General features: G+C 32.8%; 1 protein-coding gene across 1 annotated transcript in view; it reads right to left on the reverse strand.

Moving 5' to 3' along the window:
- LOC127709606 (uncharacterized) overlaps positions 1-5,677 on the reverse strand; it is a 29,619-nt gene extending 23,942 nt beyond the window's left edge. The window contains exons 1-4 of the mRNA XM_052215207.1: positions 5,474-5,677; positions 5,103-5,258; positions 2,379-2,727; positions 1,323-1,617 (exon numbers count right to left, since the gene is read on the reverse strand). Of these exons, the coding sequence (XP_052071167.1) occupies positions 1,323-1,617; positions 2,379-2,727; positions 5,103-5,255 (797 nt within the window). The 5' untranslated portion in view covers positions 5,256-5,258; positions 5,474-5,677. The remainder of the gene's footprint in view (positions 1-1,322; positions 1,618-2,378; positions 2,728-5,102; positions 5,259-5,473) is intronic.
- Between the last annotated feature and the right edge of the window lie 17,257 nt (positions 5,678-22,934).

Consider the following 22,934-nt stretch of genomic DNA (forward strand, 5'->3'; position numbering starts at 1 on the left):
AACTGGTTTAAATACTCTTTATCTATGGTCGAGACAGATGCTAAAAATGTAATATTAGGAATAATTAATGATTTAGTAACTGTGATCTTTCCTATCATGGTTAAGTTTCTCTTTTTCCAATTAAGAATAATTTTTGCTGATTTTTCTAAAAGTTTTTCAGCATTTAATCTTTGACACTCTTTGTTATTATGACCAAAATATATACCTAGGCTTTTTACAGGTATATTTGTCCAGTTAATATTTTTCATGTTTATCTTTGCAGTTTTTTTGTTTCCCAAGCCAAACACCCTCAGTTTAAGCTCTGTTTAATTTCAACCATGACAATGTTCCAAATGTTTCAATCATATTAAGAGCTTTTGAAATATCTTGTTTTGTTCAAAGAAAAAGAGTTGTATCATCTGCTAGTTGACTAATCTTTAATGTGTGAGTTTTACCATCAAGTTTAATTTCAAAGCCTTTGAGGTCGTGGTCTTGTCTGATCCTACTTGCTAAAATTTCAATATATAGAACTTTAATCCATTTCAATATTGAACTTTTGAATCCAAATTTTTGTAAAGCTAAAAACATGAAATCCCACTCTAAAGAATCAAAAGCTTTTGAAAAATCTAAGAAAAGTAAAGCTCCCTCTATGTTGAATGTTTCTGCAAAATCAATGATATCTTGAATTTGTCTAATGTTATATCCAATATATCTATTTTTAACATACCCGTTTTGATCCCCATGAATAATTTGTGGTAATATTTTACTAATTCTTTGTGCTAATGACTGAGCTACAATCTTTGTAAGATTAACTTTACTTGAGGTAATCTGAACCGTAGCATCAGAAACAAATAAGGAAATAACAGGTCCCGTTTTTCAGTTATGTTCATTGCGTTGAATACTCAGAACGTCTAATTAAAACAGGTCAGAGGATGCCAGAATAGTCGTCTGATCTGTAAAAGTGCCTATTGTGTCCTATTCCTGATTGTGACAATTTGAATAAGTGTGAATTTGTATTGCAATTAATGAAAGAAAAGCAGTAAATTCTGGCTTTGTCAAATAACCCCGTCTTGTTCCTTTTGGAGTTCATGCGTTTCCCCCATTTTGTCTTTCTTACATCGGATAAACTAGTCATGCTTCCAATTTGACATATATTTATAATTTTAAAAATTAAAACAATTTCTTAGTAGACAATTTAAGAGTTGATAACATCTCGATACAGCTTATCCGATTTATAATGCAAAAACTTGAAGTTAAACTTATTTTTAGCATATAAACTCTAAATAACAGAAAACGTATTTTCATTTTATGATATTCAGTATAAAAACACATGTAACACCTACAAAAGTGATGAAAAATCTTCCTGACGATGAACATATAATTCTGTTTTGTTGTCATAGGTCAACCAAAGTCTTGTGATTTCAGGAGCTGTAGTATCTTTGTAAATTGTTGTTGTATCCTCTGTAAATTTTCCAACTACGTCAGTAGCTTTTACACTAATATCTAATTTTTGCCCATCTTCCCATATTACATCCAATACTTTACCCTCCTGTAAGATGTCTGGTACATTTGTATAGCCATCGGATGATTTAACATCAGGTCCACTGACTGTATAGTTGATGTCAAACCTGATAACACCTGAGTATAAAAGACTTGTATTCAAATATTTAAAAAGGGAATAATATTAAATATTGAATCAGAGTGAACCATCAAACCTCCTGCGTGTGATGCTCATGTCTAGTTAACATGCATCAGGAACACTCAAGGTCGCATTGCCGTTAATGATATTTTCGATTAATCCTTGAAACATTGTAATATTGAACCAGCTGGAGCGACATTATATTCCTTTATTGGCATTTATGTGATAGTCTTGTATTCAATTTAATAAATTAAATTTCTTTTTCATAATTCTTTTCTCTGTTTTCTCTCTGTTTTCCTTCCTCTCTTTCTCTCTCTCTCTTGTTGTTATTAATATGTATGATAAATCATAAATGCTGTATACAACATGTAACAAGAAAGGATCTTAAAAAAAAAGAGAAAATGTCTAAGATTTACATTATTTAGTTACAGACTAAATTAAAAATAAATTACAAAATCTATTATCAACTACGATTTTTCTTTAAATAATAAAATAAAATCTCGAGAACATTCCAAGACGGACCTCTGCAAGGCATGTATATTTGTAAAGATACTAGAGTTTTGAAATCAGTATTAGATATTAAATCAACGCTGGTGCTAAAAAGGAAAGATCTTTTAATACCTAAGTCAGATATTCGCATCAGACATTGTAGTGCATTTTTTATGTTTACCCAAAGTAATGGAATATATGTATAACGAGCGTATATAAAAATCATACAAATTCATGAAGTGTAAATATAATCCTGTAATTGATAGTATACCTCTGACATTTGTCAACCAGTCCACAGTTCTTCGTCCAAACCTGTCGTCATAAACTGCATCAACATGACTGCTGTCTTCTATCTCATTACACCATTTGTAAATGTCATGTCTTTCATTCCTAAATCTTCCCGTCCATGTCACAGTCAAACGACTGGTATCAATTGTTACCCATGTATAATTTGTACCTACAGCACTTTCTGTAACAATGATTCTTGTACCAGGAACCTTTTCGACAACTGACTGATTATCATATAGGAATACAGATCTTGTTGACTTGTGGTTTCCGGCTCTATCAAAGGCACTTAATATCAAAGAAAACATCCCAGGTGTTGTTAGATTTAGCTCACTCTGAAAGGAAAAAAAACATAAAATTTTCTGAAGACTTTTAGTTTGTTTTAATGTTTCTTGAGAACTTCAAAATTATTTAACACAGAAATACTAGGCTGGTGCCGTCCACCAGCAGTTACCCCGTTGATGGAAACACACATCCTATCACGATTTCCTTGATAGAGGATTACTGCTCACAAGTAAGCTATTAAACCAAGAGTTCCAAGTGGTGAAATTGAAATCACCTCTTCGTAAATTTTTCGGACGCCATAAGGAGTTGGTTGGCCGTTATTGAATATCCGTTTCACAGATGATAGCGATATGTTCCTTATGTCGTAACTACAGTCCTGTCCCTTTTTCCCGAATGTGACCTACCGAATTAGACTTATTACCAGGTTTGAACTAACATGAGCAACTTGAAGGGTGGCACATGTGGAGCATGATCTGCTTACCCTTCCGGAGTACCTGAGATCACCCCTAGTTTTTGGAGGGGTTCGTGTTGCCCAGTCATTAGTTTTCTATGTTGTGTTTTGTTAACTATTGATTGTATGTTGGTCTATTTTTTTCTTTTTTAGCCATGGCGTTGTCAGTTTATTTTCGACTTATAAGTTTGAATATCCCTTTGGTATCTTTCGCCTCTCTTTTAAACACTAGGCTTCGCGCGTTTCGTCTACACAATACTGATCAGTGGCATTCACATCAAAACAGTGTTGTTTTATGTGAAAAAATAAACGTACAGTTTTATCGCTGTTAAGCATAAGTTGTATTTGTTGAGTTTTTTTTCACAACAAGTTAATAGCTTAGTCACTAAACAAAAATGAAGTTATTAAACCTATCAACATAATAATTTTTATGATAAAAATATAGATTAATATTTGATGAGTTTAGACAATTTTAAGAATATTGCTCAACGATTGTATGTTACTTCTATACGAAAGTATAACTATTTAAAATAATTTATTCAACCATGTTTTTCTATTTTTTGTTTAAGATACTAAATATGTATGCAAAAATCTTAAAACAATCTGTTACCTGACTTATTTACTGCCAATTGATCTTAACTGAAATACCATTTACATTAGAGGGATACGAACACGCAATAAAAACCTCATTCAACCCAATAACTAGATTCGAATTTGCCTCTCTATTATGTTAGTACTACGTCAATTATATATTGTTTTCCCGACCATCGGAAGACGAGATTTTGTCAAGCCAAGCAAGTATCTAACTACCTTTTAACGTTATTCAATGAAATACTTATGATTTTCCAATTGTATACATTTCATTCTGAATATAGATCGATACTAACAAAGTCCAATTTATAGTGTCCCAATATTTGCCTTTCAGTTTAATAATAAATTTTACGCCTGGTATCTGTGATGATTTTTTTACACATTGGGTCGATGCCACTTCTAGTGGAGGTTTCGATGGTATCACCAGCCCTGTAGTTAGCACTTCAGTGTTCACATGAATTATCGTTGATATGGTCATAATAAAAAAATAAAACTTACAAAACTTTGGATTTTTCGAAATTCTAAGGATTTTCTACCGCAAAAAGAGATTACCTTAGCTATATTTGGCAAATCTTTCGGAAGATTCATTTTCGTACTTTATTTGGTCATTTTAATTATTTTTATTTGAGCGTCACTGGTGAGTCTTTTGTAGACGAAACGCGCGTCTGGCATACACAATTAACAGCCTGGTATCGATGATGAGTTTATTTCATGTTATTTGTGTATATCTTTTATATGTTTTGCTGCACAAATTTTTAGACTGGTATAATTGTTTCCTATTGCTTAACAGGGACCACATATTTTAAATATAATAGAAATAAGAAGATGTGGTATGGGTTCCAATGAGACAACTCACCATTCAAGTCACAATGTGTATAAAGTAAACAATTATAGGTCAAAGTACGGCCTCTATATAAACGACAACCACTGAACAACCGGTTCCTGACTTAGGACAGGTGAATCCATATTTCTTTTTAGATTTCCATCATATGCATGATTACGATTTCTATGCATGTGACATTTATTTCTAGGTTAAAATTCACCAGTTACGGTCGTGAAGTCATGAAAAGGAAATAAGCATTCTTGGTTTTATATAATAATAACGGTGAATATTATATACACAGTGCAAATAAATTGACTACTTTTTTATACACTTTTTTCATTCTACTACATAACGTTTCTTAATTAGTAGTTATGTGTGGTTGTTATAATAGAACAACACAGGATATTATGTTTGTGTTAATTTCTTTTACTTTATCAACTTATGATGTTGGTCTTTTAGATATGTCTTAATATTGTGTACGCTTTTTAGCGAAAATGCTCTTTTGTTTTTGTCTTAATGTATCAATGGAGGTAGCTTCATTTGAATAGATTGATTATTACTTGAAATTCATTTGCTGATGTTCTATTGGATGACAGTAATTTATTGTCTTCTTTCAGAACATTGCCTTTGGGATGTAGATGAAACACTTCATACTCATATCCTTCTATCCCCGACAAATCATCGTTCCACTGCTTCCAAGAAAACGAAATCATATTCTGGAAAAGATGATATTTACATATTAATGGTATCAGGTAACTAAAATAATGTATTGAAAAAAATATTTAAACAAAGGGAAATACTTTTTCATGTATATCAGTAATACAGATGTGTGTCAAACAAGGGGAGTTTTCCTGTTTATTTTTATCGTATGAAGCTTTTACAATTATATTTTTCATATGCATAATTTTAACATGTTTAATCCATTACCAACCTGATCAGTTACATCCTGCAGTACTTCTATCAGTGGGATAGTGCAATTGAAACCAAAAAGATGGTAGCAAGAATAATAAGGAGTAATATAATCCCACTGTACGGTATAACTTCTTGATATAGTCTTCCCAGTCAAATATGTCGTAAAATAGGTGGATGTTTCCCGGTTTATATATTTGAGGTACCCACCATTACGAACTTCAATTTTAAATACCAATCTACAATATGAGAGATCTTAGTATTAAGGTGTTTTTTGTAAAATGAGCGATGATCCTTTCTGTTTCGCAAATTTTCAGATTACAGTTGATAAACGGTCTTTGAGTTTACAATGCACACTAACCGTTTGAGTGCTGGTCTTGAAAATGAAAGTACGTAACTGAAAAGTTTCTATCCCTCCGAAAGTTTTACGGAAGCCGTCCTGATTACGTTAACAAGTAAGTAATAATTGGATTAAAGCTGACGACGGATATGTTCAAGTTCTGTTGGCTTCAATTCTGTTCTTTTTAATTGATTGAGACATCACGAAATTGTCAGCTATGTTTTATGTTTACAGGTACCACTTGTGGAGCAGGAACTACTTACCATTCCGGAGCATCCTTGGTGTTTGGTTGCGTTCGTGTTGCGCAATCTTATGGTTCCTGTTTTAGTATAGTAATTTAAACAAAATAAGGAGATCGATGTTATATGATTACCAGTTAGACAAACATCCACTAGAAACCAAATAATGTGGATGAAACAGCTAAAGTTCACCGTATTGCCTTAACAATGTGCAAATTATCAAAGAAGAAATTGGTTTTTACTAATTTTTTTTCTCAAAAACGTCATCCTTCCTGTTTTTTGTCATATATACTATATGACATAACACTTTTTATGCACCCTACGCACTTTCTGGTTTTGCCTTCATCGGGAAAGCTCACAACTTAACATTTGAAAGCCAGGGGTGTATAAAAACGTAGAAACATTAGGAGCTGTATAACCAAAAGTCACCTATTAGAGATTTCCAATAAAATGACATACGTGCGTAACTCGACGTACGGACCTAATGGGACTGGTTATTGCCAAGCATTGAATTTGATTAAATACGTCGCTCAAGTTTAAACAAAGTATTCCAAGACTTTTAAAATCAAACACTGGAATTTTCGTCCATATAAAATAATTTTATCATGACGGAAAATGATAGAAATCTTGCATCTTTATTATTCACGTGGTTTTCTAGATTGCCGCCCTTATTTTCACTGACATAAGATCACGTATAAACACACGTATCACATACCTATCAAACGTACTATTTGAGTTATTTTTACTTTGCAGATGAACGCCCCATTATACTTTTTTTCTGTCTTTCTTTATAGTTTATCTATCTTTTTATTATATTTGATGCGGGGAAAATATTTAGAAGGATTTAGAGTTTGTCAGAATCTGCCTCTTTATAAAAGTTGAAAATTGAGATAAAACTATCGCTTCCATTTAATTTCTAAACAAAAGTATTTTTCATTTATTATAAAATGTATTGATAAAAAATCCCTATATATGTTGTTTTTTAGAATTCAGGTGTTTACGATTAGTGATTGTTCTGTATTAATTTGTTTAACGGGAATGCTATCGGAGTTCAAACACAAAAGACATTTCCAGGCAATTTCTTTTTATATTCCTTGAAGTAAATTAACTAAGAGTATTTTATCCATTTTATCGATAAACAATTAAAAGGGGGTCACCGAATTCATGTTTCTGAATAAATCATTAACGGAAATGTGTAAGGTAAGTAACATTGAACAACATAATATAATAAGATTTCGTTTCCAGATGCGGATCCAGGATTTTGAAAAGGGGTGGGGGATATAGGCAACGTTAGAAGTGGAACAAAAAATAGAAGTATTAATAGATGTAGGCCCATATATATAAGTGTTCGTTGCATATGTATTTTACATATGCATATTTAGGACGAGAAGATGAATATGAACCAGACTTTGTATTATATCGCAGGAAGTCCTTTTAGACATGTCATCCTACCGGGACACATGATTTTGATCCCGGACCGACCAATCTTTGCTCTAACTCCTAAATATTGCGTGCTTGGCAGAGAGGCAGCCAATTTTCGATTTGAATTGGGCGAGGGTCGAGCCAAAGACTTCCCGCACTCGAGCAGTGTTGTAGCTTTCATTGACGCAATAAGGCAATCGCCTCACCAAATGTTTGACCATTAAAAAAGAGAGATAAAGAGAATTATATACCATGTACGTCATAGTATAAAGTATACTGAGTGACGATGGTTCAAAACGTTGACTGCTTTACTCTTGACTCACTCATTCCTCATTATTAACGTCTTGAAAACTTTCATTCATAAAATGAACAAGGTAGATGCAAATATGTTTTTTAAGTAACAGACAAAGTATACCTCGCAAAAACTGATTCAAACAAGAGGTTATAACTGTGAAACTGATATGATGCTTGATTTTTTTCTGACAACGAACTTGTTACTTTTGGTGGACAAAGTATTCAACAGACACTTGGCATTCCTACATTTTATGTAGTACTCTTCTACCTTGGTTAATATCAACAAGACTTCATAGTTCACCCAGTTATTATCATCCATACATTTTGACAAAAGCTTAATGTATAAAGTTGAAAGACATAGTGGATCTTAAACCTAAAATCCCCAAATCTATACAAAAGCATTTTAGAGGATGTCATACATATAATTTTGTCAATTATTTTTGTTTTGATCAGGACCTGTCTGTAACTTAATACTGAGAATTAAACCTTTAACCAGCAGTTTCATTGAAATATATTGATTTAATGCGCACAAGAAATATTATTTCATGATAAAATTCCACAAATCAGGATTTTTCATAGACAAGATCTTTTTGCCAGTGTGTGACCTATCAAGAGTATGTTCACCTACACCTATTTTGCGATTCATATTTTCAATAAACCGTCCACTCCCTATTGGCATTGACGTCTTTTCGCCAAGGTGAGGCTTGGACTGCCTAGATTCAAATCATTTGCCTCACAAGAAATAAAATTCAAGTTACGCTACTGTCGATTGATTGATAGTTAGTTGCTTAACGTCCAGTGGCAAATATTTCATGCTTAGTTAACGTGTATACGTAGAGAGCATGCCATTCTCTCTACAAGAGGCATCGGATTTAACATCCCCACTCTGACCGGACGGGGCTGCGTACTTGTACATCCCTCACAACCAAACGGACTCCCCAGTTTGGCAATGGTTTAACTGCCGATCGGAAAAAGACCAATAGTTACCATATTTCTATTCCCCCGATCACCTTTGAAGGGTTACTATCGAGGCGAGCGCGCGACCAAAGAGACAGCTATGAACACATTTGCAACAAGAATGTGTGGCCTTAAGACACCGTACCCCTTCACACGATCATATTTCCATGTTCAGTGCACCACTTAATCCGGGTCAAACTCTTATTTGGTATATAATTTCAAACGTTTTATATTTTGAACAGAACGGAAGAGTGGACAGATGCACAGACTAGTAAATATAATACCCCCTTGCTATCACTGACCTTTGACAAAAGTATCTTGAAATAAATTATAGAAGGATGCTAAAAAAAAAGAAGAAGAAGAACTAGTCGTGTACACCTTTTATTTTCCGGCGTGTTTGAAACTCTTGTTTTAATCTTAAAACTTTCAAATAAAAAATGAGATCATGATCTCGCTTCAGGTTCCATTATTTTTATTTTTTCAAACTTAATTTTGATTTAGTAGCTTTGAGAGATAAACATATGGGTCAAGTGAAATGACGAAGTAATGATCGGTGCATTTGATTACCGGTAACTGAATTAATTATTCCCTTTAAAGGTTGTTGTCAATGAAATCATCCCAAATTTAATAACGAAATATGTAAAGAATTAAAATAGTAGTTTGTGCTAATTTTTAAATAGCATCTATTCCAACAAAGTATGTGTATTCAACGAGCCAAAAATTCATGCAGTCTATGCTCCCCTCCGTCATCCTTCAATGCAATAGGCCGAGATACGGTCAGATAGGTTGGTTATGTCGAGTAATGTCATTTTATTGGAAATCTCTATTAAGAATAGCCAAATTCAGAGTTTAGAAATGTATGTTATAAATCATGTTAGTTCCGAGGCACATGCTTCTGAACTGCTGACATCATCGAGTACTTACAGTCAACCAGCAGCGTTAACGGCTCAGAGCCAGAAATTGAAATTACATTGCAATGGATAAATGGCATGCGTCCGAAGTGCTTTTCTGGATTTACCTGTATCAGGAACGTTCAAACCTACACATTTGAATGTCAGTGATGTAAAAATACATTAAAACGTTATCAAAATTTTTTACCTATCCATTCAATTATAACTGCAATAAGAATTGCATAGCCGAAAAATATCAGTTTCCCAGTCAATTGTGATATAAGAGTTTAAGGTGTCAGTGCATATGTTTGCAATATTTACCAAAATTTAAACCATTTAATAAAGGTATTGAAAATAAAGTTTACCTGTCACTGTGACTAAATGTTATCATTGAAATAACGCTGTTATTCGCTCGAGTTCTGGAACATATGTAATTATTTCTAATGGGGAAATCTTCTGTAGCAGGGCAGCTGTATGTTTCAACAGTGCTATTTTCAGCTTTAACATGTAAAGAAATAACATATTTGACTTTTTCCAAATAAACGAATACATTTAATTCACAAGAGAATAAACATATAAAATGACGCTAAGATTAGAGTGATAACAACATGAAATTGATAATGCAAGTACTATCAGTAAATATATTCTTATAATTACAGATTTCCTCTAACTATCTGATTAACATCCGGTTAGGTTTAAAGCATAAAAATGAAACTTTTAATTTGAACGGTCAAGCTAACAAAATAGAAATTGCGCCCTTAATTGTACACTAAGAAAGGGAATATTGACCAGCCAAGCTTACAAAATATAAACATAGCTCTTTATTATTAAAGTTTAACTTAAAGCAACATAAACGTGAAGCTTTTTATTAGGACAGTCAAGCTTGCAGCATATAAATGGCGCTCTCTATTAGGTATTGAACAGTAAAACTTACAAAAAATAAAGGAGTTCTTTTAAATGTATTATAGAATGTGAAAAGGATACATTGAACTTTTTTATAATGTGAACAAAAGGAAATATGGGTTATATGTCTTACAACGCAAATCAAAGACACAAGATGTCATTAGCAGGCTTATGATCTAAATATTTTCCATTCAATTCAATTGTTTTCTTATAAGTATTATAGATACATGGATAAGTTTTGATTCTTGAAAAAGAAACCATGATCCCCGAGGTCGAATCGTTTGTTTTTCATGAATCAACGCTTATCCATTGTGTCTCTAACTTTAACTGTTGTGTTGACGTCTTTTCAAAATTAAAGTCTTTTCTTAATTAGAAGGTATTGTTAGTGAGTTTAAATAACGATGCATTGATAAACCAAAGTTCACAATGAATTGTTTAGAAAATACAAATATAACATAACACGTCTGTCTTTTAATTATAATGCATCGGAATAGTATCCGTAATTTACAAAATAAGATTTATTCGAACTTATTTCTAGGTTTATGTAATAAGTATGTTACCGAAATTTCTAGCAAGAAACCTAGTTCTAGGCACATCACGATTTACTCGCATAGGGATTTGCGAATAAACATTTATAAAGATATGTAGTAAAACAGATGAAATCATACTATATAGTTATAAAACAAAAATGGACAAATTGAATGTAATCATTTTCTTTTTAAATAAGTGAAATAGCCAATAATAATCCAAAAATAAACAAGAAAACACGCTTTTATTACAAAAATATTCACAATAAAAAACGGAAAAACTAAAGAATAGGGACGACAAAGAGAAAAAAGGGATTCGAACCTAAACCGACAAGTTTCTACTTCTAACTTGACTCTATAACTCATTGATCTTTACCTCGCGGCTACCAACTTACAGATAGAGGATTGCTCTCACAAGGAAGCTATTAAACCAAGAGTTCCAAATGGTGAAGTTGAAATCATCCCTTCTTAAATTTTACGGACGCCATCACGAGTTGGTTGACCGTTATGGAATAACCGTTTCACAGATGATATCGGATATGTTCCTTATGTCGTAACTATAATACCCGTCCCTTTTCACGAATGTGACTTACCGAATTAGACTATTTACTGGATTTGTAATAACATAAGCAACTCGACGGGTGCCACATGTGGAGCAGGATCTGTTACCCTTCCGGAGCACCTGAGATCACCCCCTGTTTTTGGTGGGGTTCGTGTTGCTTAGTCTTTGGTTTTCTATGTTGTGTTATCTGTACTATTATTTGTCTGTTTGTCTTTTTATTTTTGGCCATGGCGTTGTCAGTGTGTTTTCGATCTATGAGTTTGACTGTCCCTCTGGTATCTTTCGTCCCTCTTTTATACAATACGATTGCCTATTATGTATATATAAAGGTACAAACCCTGTGTGTCCGTTGTATCGATGTGTATCAATTTAGACTTATTTATATTTTTTCGTTTGGGCTTGTATTATAATTGCCTTCTGGTTTATATGATTCGTTCATCATATTTCGACTCTTTTGGAAAATGTTGTTTGTGCTGTATTTACACCCCTCTACCAAGAAATTTGTTTTGCATGCACACGTATAAAAATTGCGGTTTTTATCCAACGCAATCATAGGTTTGAACGTTGTTTTCAATTTAGACTTATATATACATATATATATATATAAAATAAACATATAAATTGCAACCCATTGGTATAGAAATTGCAACCAATTGGTATATAAATTGCAACCCATTGGTAGCCGAGAGGTTACATCGATGTGTTGATGTAAGTCACATATAATATATTCAAGGAGGGGTTCGCTTTACAGTGAAGGCATATACAAATTACAAATTACAAAAGTAAAAAGGTAATTTATTCCATATATGAACAGAAATCAGTCAATTAGTCAATTTAATCCTAATGAAATTGGGCACACAAAGGAAACAATTGATTCAATTTGGTGAGTCCATTGTAGCGACAGATTTAGGAAGCGTTGATTCTAGAAAAAGAAACCACGGCAAATGAATAGGCTGACGTCACGGCAATGATTTAAATCAGAGTTAATACGGGAAAAGGTTCTGTAATTAGGTGTGTGTATTGTTTTAGACATGCATTCAATGATTATCTACCTCTTAAATATTCAAGCATCATCTGTCCATACACGATACCATATTTAAAATCGGTCACATAATGGTTTTCTCCACTTGGATCGTGGGGTGGTGGTATGCCAGAAGCTACAAATTTTCCATCAAACTGTATTTCTGCTACATTCAGGTCGTTCTTGTTAGTGAATCTTACAGGCTGTGGGCCAGTGTCACTTGGGTCCAAAGGTGTTGTTACTATTTCATGTGCAGGATTGTGAAGCTTGATCTCCGCATAAAGAATAGACGGCTCTTCTGTGACTATAATATAAATATATACAGCAATAGATCCACCTCCCCCTTGATATATATTCTAGAGGTTTAAATAGTATTTTTGCATTAAATAATGAATATTCCTTGAGAAAATGTAAAATATATTCATGAAACAATTACCAATTAAGTTTAACTATACAAGCTGAAAACTACTAAATTTGTGGATACGTTTAATTGAAATATCTTTGAAAAGAAAACTACAAAACTTATTTATATACATTGTGACATTCAACTAGTAATTAGCACCAAAACAAATCGTAAAATCTAAATTACGGAAAGATTGCCGCATGAAGAAATGGCAATTTTAGAATTAGCAGATTTATCAAAATTTTTAATGATAAATAAAAAATAATCCTGAGGACTACTGACAAGAACTGGGCTGTCAAATTGACAGCATACTGGATTTTCTGCATTTTGAAAGCACTTTCCTTATTTTACCTGCCACGTTTTGTGCCTATTTTCCAACCTGTCAAGGACCATAACTTCTGAACGGCAAAGGTAAAATCATCGATTTGAAATTGACCTGCATTTTGTCATTAGAAACAAAATATTAAAATTTGAAAAGCATTGGTTTAACTGTTCAAATATTATTACACGAAAACGACATAAAGTGCAATTTTCAAAATCTATCAAAGTCCAAGTAGTAATGACTCATAAACGGTAAAAGCGAAACTCGTCAATATTCAACTTGGCCTCCATTTTGTAATAACAAACACCATATTAGATTTTAGAAGCATTGGTAGAACAGTTAATAATTTATTGCGCGGAAATGCAATTTGAAAATCTATCAAGGATCATAACTCCTGAACGTAAATATGAAATTTGTCATCTTCATTTTGTAATAATTTAACAACATAGCATAATTTGAAGCGCACGGGTTGAATGGTTTATAAGTTATTGCATGGAAACGACATAACGTGCCATTTTCCAATCAATCAAGGGTAATAACGCCAAAACGATAACAGTGAAAAATCGTCAATATTAAACTTGACCTCTGTTCTGTAATCATTAACAACATAATAAAATTTGAAATACATTGGTTGAACGGTTATTTACACGAAAACGACATAAAGTGCCATATTCCGATATGATTTTGTGTGTACATAAATCAGAATCAGATCATATCTTTTCTAGTTTGAATTGTATTTTATGTTTTCCTGTTGGAGCTTTTTATAGCTGGTTAAGCAGTATGGGCTTTGTTCATTGTTAATGCCTTAAAGTGGCCTAGTCGATAACATCTACGTCACTTGTGCCTATGGGGGATAGTTATCTCGTTTGCGTTAATACCCAATCTCCTTATTTCATATTGAGTACAATTAAAAGGTTGAACCGTGACAGTCACAAAGATGTTCAAAGAAGGAAATCGCCAATCAAAAGTTTAATTATTGTTGTCTACTCTGTAAACAAGTTGAACCTGAACCTTTTAAACCGACTTACTTCAAAGAAGTCAAGTTATATTAGAAAAAAAAACTAGGATAAACATATCGGCCTATTGTTTCCGTATTTGGTTGTTATACAGTGGACAGAGATATTCATTGTCTGTTTTTTCTATTTCGGATTACGGAAGATACCTGTATTTTCCAATTGATATTGAGAGGAAAGATGACAAATTATAGATAACTTGCATCAAAGAGCAAACGAGTATTAGATTACGGAAAAGGTAGTCAGTGATATGTTTGATTTGATGGACACTTTTATATGCTTTGGCTACAAAAAGTACAAATTTAATTTAAAAATTATAAGCATGTTCTGAATTCAATTAAATTTATATCATTAATATCTTGTTCTTGAAGTTGCTTCCAGGTGAAGAAAAAATATATGTTTGCATATCATCATATCTTGAGGCAAAACTTCATAGTTTAATTGTTATCTAAATAAACATGGAAATGTGATGAAAAAATCAGAAGGACAACCTTTATACGATCAGCCTTTAAGTTATACAGATCATTTTTTACCAACCCAGCCTAAACCCAACACTATAGAAGTAGACACGTCGTTAACTTATGTAAATAGTAATTGTACAAACAATATTTTAGATTTTAATGATTATGTGCAGAAGAAAAAGAAAATTTTGGGTTTTAACTGTAAAAATAGCTTAACTAGTTGTCAAATCTTCAAAGAGATGAAGGAAGATGTAGATATTTATATACTTTCAAAAACTAGGTTGTTTGATTGTCAGCTCAAAATGTTGAATGAAATTCACTTCACATATATAAGAAAGTTGTTAGACTCTGATGACCCACTGCCTCCAATACAAATGCCGAGAGGATATGGTGGAATAGCAATATTGTGGCGAAAAGAGCTAGATCCCTTAATTTTACCTTTAAAAGCAGAATCTAGTAAAATTCAGTGCATTGAATTAGAATGTATTCAAAACATCATTATTGTTTCTTCATATTTGTCGTGCAAAGGACCAACCACAAGTACACAAGAGCTACTAGAATGTATAGACCAATTAAATGAGATTGTATGTACCTATTTGAATACTCATCAATTAGTTATAGGAGATTTTAATGAAGACATAATTAACAGTGTTTCCTCGCAAAGAAAGAAATATATCATTGACTCTATGCAAGACCATGAGTTATGCTCAAAGTAAACTGGGCTCACCTTCATACATTCCAATGGAAAAAATGCCACTGACATTGGCCTTATTCTTTATCAAAACAAATACGACGGGAACATATTAGATATATAGAAACTTAATGTAACTTCAAATGTCTCGGATCGTTATCCTCTGTTATTGTCTATTTTGCATCATCAGGAAAACTCAACGTTATAGAAAACTCTGAAAAACCAACAAAAACTTTAAATAAAAGAATAAAATGGGACAAAATTGATACGGAAAAATATGCAAGCCTCGTCTTCGTAAAAATTAAATTGTTGACTTACAAAATCGAGAAGACCTTGAGAGCTGTTCCATTATATCAAATAAGATCACAATTAAAGCAACTAAAATTATTGCTCCTAAATCAAAACAAGGCAAAAGGAATTTACAAGTAATGAATGAAATAGTCCGTAGAGCTATCAGCAACAAGAAAATTGCATTTTATAACTGGAAAGTAACGGAAGTGTTAATGATCTGAACAACCTTTTACATGAAAAAAAAAAAAAAAAAAAAAAAACAAACAACTATTGAATTGATGATACAATGTCGTTCAGAAATAGCAATTAGAAGAATACATGAAAGGCAAACATTTTAAAGCAATTGAATCCAAAATCAGACACTAAACCTTTTTTAGAATGATAAGAAACAAAGGAGGGAAAATGCCAAAACATATAGATGAACTAAATGTCGATAATCAAGTATATCAAAGTGACAATACATAAATCAGAAAAAAAATCAGTTCAACCAACAGTTGAAGAGAACATAAAAAAAGCAAGACGCACATTTATATAGCTTGATGGGATCAGGTCTATATGGAACCAATGGATTGGACCCTGAAACAATACTGTCACTAGTTAAAACTTTTGTATTACCAATTCTAACTTATGGGCTAGAAATCTTGATTCCAAAAGGCAAGTCACTAACAACTCTTAATCTGTATCATAAGAAACCAAACATATACTATCTTTATCTACTATTCAGTCTAATATAGCAGGTCCAGTCATATATATACTCTCCGGGTATGATGCCTATTTGAAAATTTGTGCCATCATTTGGGACCAACACTAGAAAAACTTCCCATGAATAGAGACTAGCAGAAAGGTAGCTTAAACTAAAATCCTTCAACAGTAATAGTTCACTGATATTAAAAAGCTTTGTTTACAATATAAGATAGAAAAATAAAGGCAACAGTAGTATACTGCTGTTCAATAGTCATAATTCGATTAAGTAAAAACAAATCTGGGTAACAAACTACAACCGAGGGAAACACATCAACTATAAGAGGAAAACAACGAAACACAAGAAACACTGAACTTCAACAAAAGCAAACGACAACATACATAGAAACGGACTGTAGATAACAAATGCCATATTCCAGACTTGGTACAGGACATTTTAATAAAAAATGGTGGATTGAACCTGGTTTTATGGCTAGCCAAACCTCTCGCTTATATGGCAATGTTAAAAATACCGCTAAAATAACAAATCTACGTGACAGGAATACAGTACAAACAAGCGCAAGAACACTCAGAACAGAGAAATACACAAATAAATAATACTAACCACACCCGCGAAATCGCGGGCATTTAGAGCGTGGTTGAAAGTATGTAAACTGTTGTAGGATGAATTTTTGTAAAAGATTTTATGACTGGAGAATTTCAGGAAAGGTATCAAAAGCATTTTAAACGTGAACTGATGTCAATATAACATTTTGAATTTTTCACCAGTTCAAAATATTGGATGTAAATCTTAGGAATGTCATCGCAAAGGTCAACTATTTGTAGTAACATGAACGCATAAGTTTTAGGAGGCGAGTTGCTTTGTCACCATGCTTCTTGTTTCGTTGTGCAGAAGACAGAATAATCGATATGTTAATCTTTTCAATTTCAGTCACTCAAAACGGATTCCACTAATGAAATCAGATTATTATGTGATATTTGCAAATAAGATTGGAATTATGAATAGAGCCATAATAAAATACTCAATAAACAATGCGATTTGTTCACAAAACCGTCATATTTTACTGAAATCTGGAAATGGAATCAGACTTAATAAGGTGTTGACTTTTAAGGAAGCAAATTAATTCTAATATGAGGTGCTTATTACGTCATATGAATAGAGCCATAATAAAATACTCAATAAATCACAACAACTATAAATCGACGACGTCACAATGCGACTTGTGCAGAGATCCCAAGAAATCGGATTTTTATCGCTTCCAGGGACCGAAGGAATGTTTGATACCGGTTCCAGCAGCTCAGGTACCCAAAACATTAAAATTCCAATTTAACGACCCAGGCCATGTGAAAAGTTTCAAAATCTATGGCTTGCATGAATTATTTCTTAAATAATACATGATTATGTACCGGTTCCAGGGGTCCCAAGAAATTGTATTGTTATCGCTTCCAAGGACCGAAAGAATGTTTGATACCGGTTCCTGTAGCTCAGGTACCCAAAACATGTATGTAATCAAGTTACGCTCGTAGAGCCATTATAGAATACTCAATAACCACAACCACTATAAATCGACGACGTCACAATGTGATTTGTGCACAAAAACGTCATATTTTACTGAAATGGCGTCAGACTTTTCAGTGGGAAACTTTACTTACGCTCGGGATAATATTCCAATATAATGACCCAGGCCATGTGAATAGTTTCAACAAATCTATGGCTTGCATGAATTATTTCTTAAATAAAACATGACTATATACCGGTTCCAGGGGTCCCATGAAATCGGATTTTTATCGCTTCCAGGGACCGAAGGAATGTTTAATACTGGTTCCTGTAGCTCAGGTACCCAAAACATTGTATGTAATCAAGTTAGGAATTAAGGGTTGTTTGTAAATTTACCAAAATTATGTGTAATTTTAAACAGTCCTAAACGAAAGTCTTATCTTTGACTTAAAAGTCCGTCCGATAACGGAAACAATATCCGGACACCTTTATTTTCGTTTTCCTCCCAAAATAATCCAAACGGAATAATCATAAGCGAGGATGACAAATGCGACTATGCATGGTACCTATAGGACACAGAAGCATGATGATTAATCTATTGTTGAAGGAAGAGAAGCGACACACAAAATGAAGTCTTCGCATTAAATAGTATAGATAATAGTCCCTTACAACATGTAAACCGCAGAATAACAACGGACACCTCCCATGAACTTACGATAGCACACCAGGACACCACAAACAAAAACTGCGCGTTACATGAATAGATCACCGCCACAAAAAGTAAATATTGAAAACTTTCAGGACAATCCGCAAAAAAAAAATATAAATCTTATAAAAACAACAAAGTGCAGAATAACTGTGCCAACAAGATTCTCGATGATTCAAAGATATACACAACTTTTCAATATATGAACTGTCAATATACCATCGGGAAAATACATCCATTAATTACCACTAAGACAGCATAGGATAGAAACATTGTAAGGATTCCTACAAGAATCAAAATTGCATTCGATAAGAATAAATTTAGTCCAACATGTAATCTAAGTAACAAGAGTCCTGCACTTTTATCATATTTTCTACTGCCGTGAGAATCACTTGAAATAGACAGGAAAGGATAAATGGATTTAATAGTTGATAGAGGTAAAGAACTTTTGGCAATATTTTGCTTTGCAGTTGGTACAGATTTATTTCAACTGATGTTAATCTTTTCTATTATGCTATTGATAAACAAGATAGTGATCTTAACCATAGTATTGCTGAACAGATGGAAGTAGTGTATAGACAGCTTATTAATAATCTGCGTATAAAGTGATATGAACTGCTTAAAAACAACAAAAATGTGACAAGACAAACAATCTATCATGTCGATGAGTAAAGTTAAAGCTTTTTTTTATTGTATGCTAATGATCAGAAAGTGAATCGCCAAAGGTATCTTCAGTATCAATCAATCAAGTAGACATTTGAGCAGACAGATGATAAATGTTAATTATTATATGGGTGCATACGGATTACAACCAAAAGTTTACAATATAATAGGTATTAACTGCATACAAGCGCTCCTAACTTCAGAGTATTATAAATAAAAGCGGTATTAGACAGGAAGTTATGATGATGCTTAACATACATTTTTTTCATAAATCAGGGAAATAATTTTTTAACTGATCATTTGCTGTCTTTTCCAATTGAGTAAAAATAATTTTTGGTTCTTAAATTGTTTATTCAGGAATGTGATTTAATAATGCCCATCGAAATATTTATTCAGTTATACATGACGTACATACCATTGTGAAATAGAGTATATTTGCCGAATTAGAATCTTACTTGTATTACACTGACTTCCTCCGAAACCAGATGTACAATTACATGTTTCTACTATTTCATTTGTACAATATCCAGGAAAACATCTCGTGCTATCGGCACGCCAGGAACATGCCTCTGTAAATAAATTCAATGGAGAAAATTTTACGTTTAATTCTATCATAGATTTCCAATCAAACTGTTCTAAAACAAATGAAACAGAAGGTAATGAGGGCCAATCAAAAATCTTAAGTCCTATACCAAAAATTAAAAAAATGACGAAAGGACAAACAGCAATTACAAGCATTACACAGAAAACCAAAGGTTGAAACCAAATACGAACTCTACCATAAACCGGAGGTGAACTCAGGTGCTCCAGTAGATACAGCAGTTTCTGCTCCACATGTGGTAGACGACGCTCATACAAGTAGAATTTCGGTGATAAGTAGCACTCGTATTTTAAAATGTCGCAGAAAATTACGGGATTGTAGTTACAACAAGTGGAGCAAAATGCGTGATCATATGAGACATCGATATTCCATAACGGTCAAATAAATTATGATGGCGACCATCATACTTTCGAAATATTTCAACTTTTCCACTTGGAAATTTATGCAATAGCTCCCTCGTAATTAGTAATCCTCTATCAAGAAAACCGTGCTGAAAAATGCAAACCCTGGAATATCGTATCAACTGGGAAATACATGTATATACCCCATTTGCATGCGCTGCCAAAATACTGCTTGATTCATGTTAAAGCTTTGAGAAGAATTAAGCAATCAATGCTCTGTTCCTTTGCTTTTTTTTTCAATTGCATGTAGTGATTTTGTGTCATTGTTGTCACCATATCCTTTCAATTCCATTGTATCAATTAAATGTGTCCCTCGTGCTGTATAGTTGCCATAAATAGTTTTCCTGCGCTGTACATTTTGTACAGTAATGTCGCATTGATTTTTGAGATTACTTCTTTTATAATGTGCGCTTCTTCGATTTCTCACTTTCAACGAGTTTGTTTATTGAAATTTAGTTTGCAGTACAACTTGATCACAAGTATATTTCCTTTTCATACGTAACTTCCTGCAAGTTATCAAACATTTTTCTTGATACAGTCTGTGGTTGTCTAAATGTTTGTATTGTTTGTGTTTTATAGTGAGATTTTCGGGCAATTTCTGACAGGATTTGGTAGGTTTCGTTACTAAACATAACTTACTACCTGTTGATATCATACCCATAGTTGTGTTCTCCAATGTACAGATTAAGATTGAAACATCTAGCAAAGATTTTCGCATATATCGTTGCTAAGGGGCGTCTTCAGTTTACAGTGATGTGAAAGTCTTTGCTCCATGTAAAAAACCTCAATGTGACTTTGAGATGAAGAACAGCAAAAAAAAGCGATGTTACATTGCTTTAAGATTTATTCAAGTTCACATCGTGATTTTATGTCCTGAATGTTATAAACCATATCTTCTCCATTCGATTATGAATAAATGCATTTGGTAACCGGATGTGTGTTAATGACATTTTACTATTCAAGATCAATCTACGACATGATAAATATAATCAAATCAGTAGGCCAAAAACTTGCAGCGAAAATAAAACAACCAGAATCGTATGAACTTCAATTGGACAGACACCATATGCGTCTATTTGTAGGGATTTAAAAAAGGAAGCTCAAAAATCTCTGCATTTACCACCAAAAGGTCATATTACTATCGCTAGGTAGATTCTCAGTTCTTAGAATAGCGCTTCGGTCGCATCAAATTTATAAAATGTTACTTCATTTTCTACTACTATGTCAATACCGCTGCTGGTGGACTGGGGGAATCATCAGCTCATTGGTAATTCTTTTGATACTGACAAGATTCATTGAATACCTTCCTAAGTTTTCGGTTGATAAATTGAGAATTATATATTAACTAAAGCTCTAACTACCTCTGGCAAGGTAGGTCTTTAGTGGAATTGTCTATTCTTTTTAGCACCCATTTAGTCTAATGGTTCCACAAGTATAAAAGTATTTAAACATCATTGGTTTTCAACTAGTTTTTCAAGAGCGAGCATAATGAATGTCAATCCAGAAAATTTACGAAGTATTATTTCCGTTTACTTTCCGCCCAGTGGTTAAGGTAATACACTGGCATGAATAAAGGTGGATGGGGAGTCTTAATTAAAATCCATAGATTATTTTAATAATTTGTCAAAATGTAGTTTTTATCATGCTTTTTTCCAAAATATAATAAAAAGTATGGGTCACTGGACTTTTTTTTGACGCTACAGGTTTTGCAATTAGTCAGATTTTGTATAGATTATGCATGGAAAATCCAATTGTGTGTGATAAAAAGAAAACTACACCATAGAATTTTAAAATAAAATGTGAGAAGATAGCTCTTATAACATGCTTTCAGATAAGAAAAAGAAAAAATGGGGTCACCGGACTTGTTTTCTTACTACATATTAAAATAGGTAAATTCACAACACTTTCTATTATAAAAATTACTTTATCTGAGTTGTTTCCCCTTATGTGGCAAAATTGATAAAAAATGAATCAAACAAAAATATGATAAAACACATAATGTTCTATATTAATATGAAAAGTCTTACACAAGAATTACATACTACTCTCAAAATTTGCACATTTCATTAACGAACTAGACCAATTGTTATCTGCTACTTCAAAATCCAAGATGGAGGAAGACACCTGAGCCACCTTAAAAAATACATTTTGATTGGATTTTTCCAGTTTATAATTTAGCAATTCTAGTAAAACGTAAACTAAAATTATGTTAAGTCATAAGTTAAGACCTTTAATGCTTCCCCGATCTGTGTGTTTTGAGATATGCTGTGTTAGATGTATTAATGTACATCATGTGCATTAATCCTATAATGTATTCGTAACTTTAATTATCCCGTAGAACAATTATATCCAAAACAAATATCTATTTACCTAAACTTCAGATCGTTTATCAGATATATCATAAAATTCTCAATATAAATAAGAAGATGGGGTATGAGTGCCTTGAATATGATTAATATAAGATAAATAGCTTAAACAGCACAACTCCATTCAGGAATTCACCAAAAATGAGCATTACTGTAAAAATCCATTAGTAATTGAATATAAAACAGTCTATGTATTCTAACAAACTTATT

Source organism: Mytilus californianus, unplaced genomic scaffold (assembly GCF_021869535.1).
Source record: "Mytilus californianus isolate M0D057914Y unplaced genomic scaffold, xbMytCali1.0.p SCAF_7, whole genome shotgun sequence".
Lineage (NCBI taxonomy): Eukaryota > Metazoa > Mollusca > Bivalvia > Mytilida > Mytilidae > Mytilus > Mytilus californianus.